At 39.4% G+C, this 12,736-nt stretch overlaps 1 protein-coding gene across 2 annotated transcripts in view; it reads left to right on the forward strand.

Annotated features, from left to right (window-relative positions):
• The first annotated feature begins 590 nt into the window (after nucleotides 1-590).
• Nucleotides 591-12,736, forward strand: part of spopla (speckle type BTB/POZ protein like a) — a 39,461-nt gene continuing 27,315 nt past the window's right edge. Inside the window, exons 1-2 of one of the 2 annotated variants that reach the window (XM_061723026.1) lie at nucleotides 591-699; nucleotides 7,215-7,332. In XM_061723026.1, coding sequence (XP_061579010.1) covers nucleotides 7,255-7,332 — 78 coding nt within the window. In that variant the 5' untranslated portion in view covers nucleotides 591-699; nucleotides 7,215-7,254. Of the gene's footprint in view, nucleotides 772-7,214; nucleotides 7,333-12,736 lie in introns of both variants that reach the window. The other variant, XM_061723025.1, reaches the window with a different exon arrangement.

A 12,736-nucleotide genomic window follows, 5' to 3' on the forward strand; every position in this document is an offset into this window, starting at 1 on the left:
AAGTTCAGAAAAGTGTTTTTTATTGTTGTGTTTTGATGTATTTGATGTAAGCCCAGTGGATATTTAAAGCTTACAGAAGGCTGCATTTAACTGCTGCTATGTCATTCCTGCAGTATTTCTGCAGCTGTTTTGGTCACTGCTATTATTTGTAATATATTTTATTATTTGTAATCAGCACAAATTATCTGTCCCCATATGATAAAATCCACCATCCCCCCTGATTTGTTTTTACAACTCGAGTACTGTATATATATACAATATATATATATATATATATATATATATATATATATATATATATATATATATATATATATATATATACTAAGGGTTATTGGGATACAATACACTTCAATACTATATATATATATATATATAGGGATACAATGTTTCATGGAAAAAATTAATTTGTATTAATTCTGCAAATAAATCTATGTGATATTTGTGCTTCATTCAAGTACAGTGTATATATATATATATATATATATATATATATATATATATATATATATATATATAATGTATATTTAAATATATATTCGCCGAGACGTTGAGCGGTCCCTACATGTTGCGCATGCGCAGTGTGTATATTTTGTAACCCATGAAGCTAGCAGCCAGCTAGACAACTGTTAGCTACAGATAAATAAGACAAAGAAACCTTGTTAAGGGACTGAATGAAAGAGTTCAAAGTGACGGATGGTGAGACGAGCGACTGTAACACAAAGCTGTGTGCTTTATTAGACATATATATGGGAGTATTAAATGTAAAAGGTATGCTGTTACCACGTCTTTTTAAACTTTTTGCGGCGGCCAGTGCAGGATTAGCCCCGGCTAGCTGCCCGTTAGCATCCTGTTAGGGGATAAAGATCAGATCAGGCCCGCTGTTTACACCGATCTACGGCAGTAATCAGCCTGTTTGTGTCGTTAGTCACTGATTCCCGCTGGTGGGGACGGATGTGTGTGTTGTGTGGTTAGCAGCGTGTGGTTAGCAGCGTGTTGTTAGCGGGGCTGGAGCTGAGCAGCGCTGCTGGATCTGCAGTGAGAGGCTACAGCCAACTTACAGCCGGATTTATGCTCCCGCGTCACACCGACGCGAAGCCATCGGCGTAGTGGTTCGCGTCGCCGCGTAACCATACGCCGTCGATTTAACGCGGAACCATAAATCAGGCTTTACACGAATAGGGCTTTTAATAACATTCTAAGCAGATAATCCACATGTGCTTCTGTATCATGTTCCGGATTGTTTAAATGTAGTGATCCTGGTGTGAAAGAGTCTTCTCTGGACGTGCGTGAGCGTGAATAAGGCCAGATGTGCAGGGATGTTGGTGATCAGGCTGGAAATGAGTGTTGACACTGAAGCTCATGTTGTGCTAACTCTGGGCTGCTGCTTTGCAGCCTATTTAGCTTTTACATTCCTGTTAACGAGTTGGCGTGCCCGTTTACACTTTGAATAGAACAGAATGTTGATTTAATAAGAACTGCTGCGCTCTCCAGAACTGTGATAATTAAACTTTAAAGCTAATGCCAGCTAGCTACTCAGGAGCCCAGCCCCGCAATGCATCTCTGTTGATTTATGGTTCTGCGTCAAATCTTCGGCGTAGGGGACGCGGCGACGCGCACCGTACGGTGAGCGTCGCCGCGTCCCCCTACGCCTTGGTTCTGCGTCGGTGTAACGCGGAAGCATAAATCAACCTTTTACAGCAGATAGTTCACAGCTACAGCAGATAGTTCACAGCTGCAGCCAATGTGTTAGCCAAACAAAGTTACAGGTGAAACTTTGAGGTAGTTTCGCTGAAGTTAACACGTGTGGAAAAGCTTTTCAAAGCCAAATTAGTAATATGAGCCATCAATATTTTATATTTACATGAGCAAATATTTCCATTTGAATAACTTGGCAGTCTATTGATTTCAAAGCTTTTGTTGTGTAGCTGTACTAAAAAAAAAAAAAAAAAGTCTCTGGTCACAGTTTGTGGTTTATTGGGGCCGTAGGGACTTAGTTTTCAGATGCTCCAGGGACATGGTAACACTCATGAATGGGTTGGAGCTTGCTGCAGAAAAAAGGGTTGTTGAAATTGCAAGTTAATGATGTCAATTGAATGTTTGTGTCTTCTTCTGTCAAGTATTTCAAGTGAAAATCATCAGATTTGATTGCCTGCATAGTCATCCTTGTCTTGAAAGAATAAGGACCATCAGAGCAGAATGTCAATCATGTAAAGCCGCAGTGGTCTTCAACCCTGGTCCTCAGGACCCGCTGTCCTGCATGTTTTAGAGGTTTCCCTGCTTCAACCCACCCTGATACAAATGACTGTGTCATTAACAGACTTGTCCATAACTTGCTGACATGCTGGTGATGACTGTTGATTAGAATCAGGTGTGGTGACGCAGGGAAACATCTAAAACATGCAGCACAGGGAGTCCCGAGGACCAGGGTTGAAGACCACTGCGTTTACATGCAGTCAAAATTCGGGTTATTGCTAATATTACGGTTACTGAAACATTCGGAATATTCCGTTTCCATACGTGAGCAAACAGGGTTATCCCTGTTTACATGGTAATTAATCATTCGGGATATCTGGATCAAACCAGCGACGCGCGGAGAACGTCATGACGCAATTCCCGTCATTTCTGCTTCTTCTTCCTGTATCCAAATTCAAAACAAATGCTGCTTTGCGCAACTTTTCGCTCACCTTCATTTAAATCTTGCTATCCCCGTACTTTCTACCGTCTACAAATGCCAAAATGTTCATATCCTTCATTAAATGTATAAAATGATTAGTCTCCTCCTCACTCCAAAAGTGTGGCGTGGTCTTGCGTTTCTCTGTGTTTAGAAGAACTTCCTGGACTCGAAAGACCAGGATTTCTTGCGAACAGAGCATGTGCAGAAAACAAATTCATGTTCCGTTTGGCGTTTACATGACCGAATATTCTGGTTTTAAAAGGAGTAACCCAGGGGTTATATTCAGGTTTTTAAAAACGCAACGCACCCTGATACAAACGACTTTGTCATTAACAGACTTGTCCATAACTTGATGATGATGATGATGATGATGATGATGACTGTTGATTAGAATCAGGTGTGGTGATGCAGGGAAACATCTAAAACATGCAGGACAGGGAGGACCACGGTTGAAGACCCCTGTGTTAAGGACTTTATTGTCTTTCATAGATTGTTTAATAGTACTGTACAAGGCCCAAAATGAGAATATCTCATATTATATTTCATTGGGATTTCTAGATTAACATATGAATAGCGGGGTAGCATGTGGAAGGCTAGACAATGTCCTCACTCTTCCTGCTCAACCTTCCAATCAGTACATGCATCGTTTATAGGAGCTGCAGTTATAGCTTGACTAAGCCATTTCAACAAAGTCCTTTTCTTTGTGTCAATACTCTGCAACGTCTTCCAGTACTTGTGGAACAAAGCCCGAGCAGGAGCACGTTGGCCAGTTCCCGTCCGGCTCATACGTTAGCTCATCTTCAACTGCATCATATGGGTTTGCTTGCTATGAGAAATTCTGTCTACATATTGATTTTAAGCTGGCTAAGATGTTCACATGCATTTTAAAGCTCCAATTTTAGTCAGACTAGTGGAATTTATTTTTTCTTTTCTTTTTTCTACTGCAAAGGCACTGTTGAGCCATCATAGTACAAATCAGGTGTCGGCGTATGAGGGTCGGTATTGGAAATTGGGTCTGGTAGCTGGAATGAGACTTGCTAATTGATGTGATTTGGAGAATGTTGACATTGTTCTGTAACAGGAATTTTAGCTGCACAGGCTGGGACGGTATATAAAACCCCAAAATGTCATTTTTTTTTCAGATTTTTCAGATTCAGATCATTCAAAAAGAAAAGAAAAAAAGTTGTAAAAGTAAAGCTTTTATCACTTTGTAATGTTGATATTCACCCCTAACAACAGGCAGAGATGTAGCTGTCCTTAGGGTGTCACAGCACAGGGGTTGGCATGATCACATTTTCTTTGTATTAAGATTCTTCATGCATTCTCTGGTGGGGACAGGATAGGACTTTTGGCGGGCCTGTCCGATACCTATAACCTCTTCTTCCTCAGCTATTCCTTTTGTAATGTGTGCACAAATGGTGTTACATTGTCTTGCATGGACATCTCTGAAAAAAGATGTAATTTTGAAGGCAGGATATGCTGCTCTGACATCCCAAAGTGCTCAGGTAGACTTCCATTAAGGATTAAGGGTTAAACCTAGAAGGCTGTGTTTAGAATAGGGCCAACCTTCTCTTTCCTGTATACAGGACTGTCTCAGAAAATTAGAATATTGTGATAAAGTTCTTTATTTTCAGTAATGCAATTTGGGAAAAATTCATTAGATTCATTACAAATCAACTGAAATATTGCAAGCCTTTTATTATTTTAATATTGCTGATTATGGTTTACAGCTTAAGATTCCCAGAATATTCAAATTTTTTGAGATAGGATATTTGAGTTTTCTTAAGCTGTAAGCCATGGTCAGCAATATTAAAATAATAAAAGGTTTGTAATATTTCAGTTGATTTGTAATGAATCCAGAATGTATGACATTTTTGCATTACAGAAAATAAATGACTTTATCACAATATTCTAATTTTCTGTAGTATCTGTCCCAATAGGGGCCACTTACCCATCACATTAACTCTTCATACCACTTGGTAGTGTAAATGCACAACTTTTGCTGCATGCTAGTTGTAAATAAAATACAAGAATAATATGATGACAACAAAGAATAGTTGAAAAAATGAACTAGAATGACAAGCTCAGCCTGAAAGGAGCTAACACGACTTTGGCATTTGTGTTTGCTGTGTTTGCGTACACGGCGGTGATGAATGTGAAAACTGAAAGTTGAAGGAGACATGTGGAGGGCTGAGCGTCATCTCCTGCCTTCCCAACCAGTAGCACAGTCACACGGCCCCGCGCCCGGCCCGGCCGCCCTCAAGTACCTCACCCAGTTCCTGCTCCGCACGCAGAAAGAGCTGGGTAAATGCATGAGTGTGGCTGCTCCTGGCAGTGGAGATGTGCCATTGGAGCAGGCTTGTAAAACTACCCAGACCCCTGCAAATAGAACCTGGCCTCCCCTCTGCATTAATGCTGTCATCACTGAGGCCTAAACAACCTTTCACAAGAGCCGTTTGGCCCCCAGACTGCTAACAGTCTCAATGTTTCTATTTGTTCTTTAGTCCAGAATGCATAGTGCCCTTTTATTTAAAAAAAAAAAAAAAGTTGCCCATATGATTATATCAGCTGTGATTAGATGATGAAATCCCTCCCGGATTTCCTGAATTGTTTAATCATGTTGTGCTTTATAGAATGTGAAATATGTGAATCTCCTCCAGTCTTTCACTGAGGAGCATAGTTTAAAAAAACTTCAATGATTTTTCCTAAATACTTAACATATTTGGAGTCCTCTCCAGTATTTGGTTCTCAACGACTAGCTTTTCATGGTAAATGTTTTTTTTTACGTCATCACAACAGTGCCTGGCTGACATAATCTCTTTGATATTTTTAACATTTTAACATGTTTCTCCTTCACCTCCTTGCTAACAAAGCGTGAAATATCTTTGTCATACTGTGGAGGGGAAAAAAAGATTTAAAAAAAGTTTAAATGTACCAATATTCCTATAAATATCTAAGTCTTGTGTAATATTTAAAGGGGACCTATTATGGCATCTAATACATATTTTAGACAGGCCTTGAATGTCTTTTAAAAACAAGCTTTTTTTTTTTGCTAAATAAATTAGAAATTTAGCCTCTGAGCCATGTCTTTATCTTCCCAGTCTCTAACCTCACTGACTACGTTTACATGCAGTCAAAATTCAGGTTATTGCTAATATTCCGGTTACTGAAACATTCGGAATATTCCGTTTACATGTAATTAATCATTTGGGATATCTGGATCAAACCAGCGACGCAAGGCGCAACTTTTCTCTCACCTTCTTGTAAATCTTCTATCCCGGTACTTTCTACCGTCTACAAATGCAGAAATGTTCATATCCTTCATTACATTTATGAAGTGATTAGTCTCCTCCTGGTCTTGGTTTCTCCGTGTTTAGAAGAACTTCCTGGACTCAAAAGACCAGGATTCCTTGTGAACAGAGCATGAGCAGAAAACAAATTCCTGTTCCGTTTGATGGGGATATTCTGTTTGGTGTTTACATGACCCAATATTCAGGTTTTAAAAGGAGTAACCCAGGGCTCATATTGGGGTTTTTAAAAACCAGAATATAAGCAAATTCTGGTTATTCAAAGAGGTTATTGGTGTTTACATGGCCGTGCAAATTCGGGTTATTGCCAATATTCGGGTTTTAAAAGGGTTATTGATGCTGAGAACGCAGTCATTATCTATGCAGGATTCTGGGTGGGCGGGGCTATGATAATGAGGCTCTGTGCTGATTGGCTGCCTGAATGACGCGTAGAAAATGGGGGAAGCTCCGGCCGGTGGAGTTGTTGTTGTTGTTGTTCCGGCCAGAGTTAGTTGTTAGTGGTTTCACGCATCGCTCCTGTCGTCACGTAACAACGGGAGCAGAATCTTATTGGCTCGTAGATCCACATCACACTGGACGGCTCATCCGGGCGGTTGTACAGACACTGCAGAATCTGGTTGCTTTCCTCCTTCTCTGAGTTGGCAGGCTGAGGGGAGACCACTTTATATATGTTAAAGCAAGAGAAAAACACTTTATATATGTTAAAGCAAGAGAAAAACACTTTATATATGTTAAAGCAAGAAAAAAACACTTTATATATGTTAAAGCAAGAAAAAAACACTTTATATATGTTAAAGCAAGAGAAAACCTGTTTTTCATAATAGGTCCCCTCAAGTGTTTAAAATTGGCAGAAGTGTCACTAGGTCACTATATTTTAGGCAGTCATTTCCTCATTCTTTTTGTCTTTTAAATCATAGAAAATACAATTTGGTATAAACCCGGACTGATATATTCTCTCTGCTACTTCATATGCTTATATCTCTTAACGAAACCTTTTAATTCTTCAATCTCCAGTTCTATATAATATAATAACTAGAAAAATGTGGCGTAAACTCTCAAGTAATTACATGATCTCAGGTTGTAATGCAGTTTTCATAAAACTCAGTTTACAGACAGATGCAGGCTCAGAAGGATTTTAGATATATAAAAAGTATTTTGCAAATGAGTAAGAATGATTTATTCTATTCTACTGTATATATCATGAGTAACCTGCGTGTTTTGTGACTAAGTGTTTTCAGGCCGTAAGTGAGTGGAACCTCTGAGCCGGTGATGTCCCGGGTTCCTACCCCTCCTCCTCCTGGGGAGATGTCAAGTGGACCTGTGGCAGAGAGCTGGTGTTACACACAGGTACGGACACGACACATGATACACACAACTGTTTACTGGCCATTATGTTCATTTCATTTTGATTTGATTTGAAGATTTTATTTTGAACATTCATGATGGAAAAAAAGAGCACAAAAAAGTAAAAAAAAAAACGAAACGGAGTAGGAATGAAGTAAACACTTATCGAGTCCTACACCTGAATCTTACATACATTCATACATATAACATTCTTGCATATAATAAGACGAGTTTCAATAAGCTTACTTATAAAACAATCATACCTACTTTAATAACTGTTCTATACAATGATATAATACTCAATTATATGTACAGGACTGTCTCAGAAAATTAGAATATTGTGATAAAGTTCTTTATTTTCTGTAATGCAATTTAAAAAAAGAAAAAAAAAATGTCATACTTTCTGGATTCATTAAAAATCGACTGAAATATTGCAAGCCTTTTATTATTTTAATATTGCTGATCATGGTTTACAGTTTAAGAAAACTCAAATATCCTATCTCAAAAAATTAGAATATTTTGGGAATCTTAATCTTAAACTGTAAACCATAATCAGCAATATTGAAATAATAAAAAGCTTGCAATATTTCAGTTGATTTGTAATGAATCCAGAATGTATGACATTTTAGTTTTTTTAATTGCATTACAGAAAATAAAGGACTTTATCACAATATTCTAATTTTCTGAGACAGTTCTGTAAACTTGCTGGCGTGGTTGTGCTTGAACAACTTCCGAATATCCATGTTACTTTGTATTAACGGAGCAGCAGAGAGCAGAGTCTTGCTGCTGCAGGAAACTGCGCGCTGGACGCAAATGAGTGACGGACACTGGCTGATTTATGGTACCGCGTTGCACCAACGCAGATCTTACGGCGAGGGATACGCGGGGACGCGAACGTACGGTGCGCGTCGCCGCGTACCCTACGCCGTCGATTTAACGCGGAACCATAAATGAGGCTTAACGCGCGCGCATTTGTCAGTTTTCTTTACGTCTTTTCAACCGAGCAAACACATAAACTGAGGGTGCAATGCTTATGCACCCTCGTAGAACCGGGCCTGGGCCTGGGCCTGGGCCTGTCCCTCGTATCTTAACCACGGGAACTGGCCAGAAAGCTGTACTTTTTTTCCTTCTCCCCACTCTCCCCTGCCTCTTTCGCCAACCTGTCACTCTCTTCATCAGAAGAAGAAGAATCCATGATTCTTGTCGCTCCCTCTGCTAACCCTTCTATAGACCGCTTCATACTGCATCTGCTTTGTTTACCTTTTTGAGCGCGCTGCATGTACGCGCGCGTGCACTACTGTGCATGTAACGTGCGAAGACCGTACCAGGTGCAGTCAGACAGGAATAGGACTCGCAGGAATGAGCCAGAAAGTAAGATTGTATTATCAACCACTCCATTAATGCACTAACACAGCCGAGTGAAAAAAAAAATATATTTTTTTATTTTTTTCCCACTAGTCCTCTTGCAAGTAGCACCGGAGCGACCTCATTAAATTTTAACTCGCATCTCAATAAATTAATAAATTATATATATATATATATATATATATATATATATATATATATATATATATATATATATATATATATAAATATAAATTATATGCAATCGTTTCTTCCGCCAGCGCTACTGCTTTCAGTCGGAGGATAGTCTCATTCACATCCGCAACTCACGGGTGCTTCACACGCCCCCTTCTCCCTTTACCGTTCTCATGGTGGCCGTCCGCCTTACATTACCGTAATATAGGTAATAGATACGGCGCACCGTTTCATTGGGCGCGCAGCACATTTTTAAAAAGAAAAAAGAATTTTATGTGCGCCTTATGGTCGCGAAAATACGGTATGACGTTTTTGTAATTGCATTAAAGAAAATCACAATATTCTAATTTTCTGAGACGGTCCTGTGTGTGTGTGTGTGTGTGTGTGTGTGTGTGTGTGTGTGTGTGTGTGTGTATATATATAAATATAGTAAAAATCAAACAAAACAAACGCCCAGCATTAAGTTGTGCTACTATCTATGGGGGCTCTCCTTCAGCTATAAGGCTTTGCATATAATAACTTAGAGACACCAACAACATCTGACTTTTACCAGGGGGCTGTTCCAGAAAGGAGGAATAAACGAATCCTGAATCATATTTTTCTGAACCTGTCAACTAAACCTCTGACTACGTTTACATGCAGTCAAAATTCAGGTTATTGCTAATATTCCGGTTACTGAAACATTGGGAATATTCCTTTTACATGGTAATTAATCATTCGGGATATCTGGATCAAACCAGCGACGCGCGGAGAACGTCATGATGCAATTCCCATCATTTCTGCTTCTTCTTCCTGTATCCAAATTCAAAACAAATGCTGCTTCACACAACTTTTCTCTCATCTTCTTGTAAATCTTCTATCCCGGTACTTTCTACCGTCTACAAATGCAGAAATGTTCATATCCTTCATTACAATTATGAAGTGATTAGTCTCCTCCTGGTCTTGGTTTCTCCGTGTTTATAACAGGCATCAGAATCTTCCGCGGAATTCCGCGGATTTTGGTCTCAGCCAAAAATTTCTGCGGAACGGGGGGAAAAAAAACAAACAACGGACTCGCATTTCCACGTACGGTGCGGGTCCCCGCGTACCCTACGCCGTAGGTCTGCGTTGGTGTAACGCGGAACCATAAATCAGCCTTCAGTCGCGCTGTGAGCCTGAACCTGCAGCCCGTCAGCTCATCAGGAGGAGAGGTTAAAGAGCGGGGCTGCCAGTTGTTCATTGCTGGTTCGTTTTGTTAACTCTGAGCTTTGTTGGTTGGTTTGTTAGTTTGCTGGTGGTTTTGTTCTGAACACTTTTTTCTCTTCTCATTTTGCTGGGACGCCGGGTCCCTCCGCCGAGACACAACTTTTGCGGTATGCGTTCATTTTTATGTCTAAAAATGATGCGCAGTGCCGACCCAATCAGAAACGGTACAGATATTTTGGGATTTTTTTATATATATAATATTATAAAAAAATAAAGGATCCCCATAACCTTTGATCGGGGGCGCACGTTTGGGTGGGCACAGCCCACCCCTGCCCCAAAACCAGCCTGGAGTTCCAGTAACAGAGGTCCGACGGGAGGATGAGAGTGAGATGGGGCAGTCTCAAACGATTTAAAATATTGCACAGTGTATGCCCAGCTTTACAGGTCTGGAACAGCATGTGAGCTGGCTCCATATTGTTATTGTTTTTGATGTCACAATTACATGACTTCACACAATACACGCGCTGGGTGACGCCTCCGCTCCGACGTCGTTGCTACGGCAACCCGTCAGATCAGTCAATGATGTGGCCCAGTCTGAACAGAGCCAGATCCCATTTGGACACTTGCTAAAAACAGTGTGGACAGTCAGCCCTGAAAATCGGATATGAGAAGGAATCAGATATGAATCAGATTTGCCTGCAGTCTGAACGCGGCCTCAGTGTTCCCTGACACTTCACATGACTGTCAGGGAAACTTTTCATGGATGAGGTGCCATTGTTGTTCAACCGTTTACATTTTTATTCGATAAAAAGCAAACTCAACCAGCTCGAGTATGGGAGACAGACTTGGTCATTCAAGATCTTTGCCTCAACTTTATTTGTGCTGTCATCCATTTTGCAATCGAAATGGAACACTGTATTATTCATTCTGCTATTTTGTATCAATAGTCATATTACTCTGTTCAACGCACCTTCTAGATAGATAGATAGATTTATTTATAGTACCCTTGGGTAAACTTGGTTCACAGTGAGTGCCTCCTCATACAATACAATCTAAAACCATACACTCAACAACACAGGATAATATAAAGTAACAACAGTGCTTTGGCTAAAAGAACAAAGAACAAGAAGGACGGCCCCAAGATAAGAATCAAGATAAGTTAAAACATCAGTAGATAAAAACACTAAAATATTCAAACCAAGCAAAAGGATAAAAAATGTGCCTTTTCATAAAAACAAGAGACCAGGGTCTGGTGGTCTCAAAGGAGCTTTGAGACCACCAGAATGCACCATTTTGAGTCTATTTTTCAAAATTTTCCGGGGGAGCATGACCCCGGACCCCCCTAGAGGGTTCGGGCACGTTGCGCCCTCACTCGTCCGCGTCGAGAATTTTCCTCTTTTTTTTAGGAAGAGCTGTTCTGATGCCTGTTATAAGAACTTCCTGGACTCAAAAGACCAGGATTCCTTGTTAACAGAGCATGCGCAGAAAACAAATGAATGTTCCGTTTGATGGGGATATTCTGTTTGGTGTTTACATGAAAACCGGGTTATTGCCAATATTGGGGTTTTAAAAGGGTTATTCATGCATGGAAACGCAGTCACTGCTTATATCTTGTACACAACAAACATATGTGCATTAAACATTAAAACCGCTATGATGGTAAAACCTGGTAAAGGTATTTCTCAGAATGAGAGCATCAAGTCCTACTAGAAGCTTCTGAAGACAGGAATGTTATCACAGTAAATAAATACCTGTGCGTCAAGAATCACTGATGACACAAACGCTTGCATCATCATTCATGTGACCAGCACAAAATACAGAAAATAAATTAAAAAATGTCATATTGTTCACTTAGTTTTGGAAGTAATTTTATGATGTTAGAGTGGATTTCATAAGTTGTGTTGTCTTATTTACCATCCAGTAAAATGATGCAGTTAGTAGTCATGTTTCCGTTACCCCCAGATTTACGCAGGAACCCAAATATTGCAAAGAAAAACCTGTAATGTAATGGGTCTAATTTGGAAAAACTTCATAATACCATTAGCTTTTTACGCTTGATGGTTTTTCAGCTATGTCGATAATCCATTTGCAAAAGTGTAATGGAAACAGTTTTTGTGGATTTACACATCTCTGGCAGCAATGGATTGTTGTTGCTCAATCTAAAGTCATCCAAATCTACAGGACTGTCTCAGAAAATTAGAATATTGTGATTTTCTGTAATGCAATTACAAAAAACAAAAATGTCATACATTCTGGATTCATTACAAATCAACTGAAATATTGCAAGCCTTTTATTATTTTAATATTGCTGATCATGGTTTACAGCTTAAGAAAACTCAAATATCCTATCTCAAAAAATTAGAATATTCTGGGAATAATCTTAAACTGTAAACCATAATCAGCAATATTAAAATAATAAAAGGCTTGCAATATTTCAGTTGATTTGTAATGAATCCAGAATGTATGACATTTTTGCATTACAGAAAATAAATAACTTTATCACAATATTCTAATTTTCTGAGACAGTCCTGTATACTATCTTGGCAACAGAAGTAGCGCCAGTTGCAATAATTGTCCAAATATAAAGAGGTTTTTGTCCATGTTCTTCAAAGTCCAGATCTTCTTTTTCTGTGTTTTGAAGAGAAGTCTTGCAGGATGAGATCCGGAGAGTTGCAGTGAGGGA

Source organism: Cololabis saira, chromosome 6, assembly GCF_033807715.1.
Source record: "Cololabis saira isolate AMF1-May2022 chromosome 6, fColSai1.1, whole genome shotgun sequence".
In the NCBI taxonomy this organism is placed as follows: domain Eukaryota; kingdom Metazoa; phylum Chordata; class Actinopteri; order Beloniformes; family Belonidae; genus Cololabis; species Cololabis saira.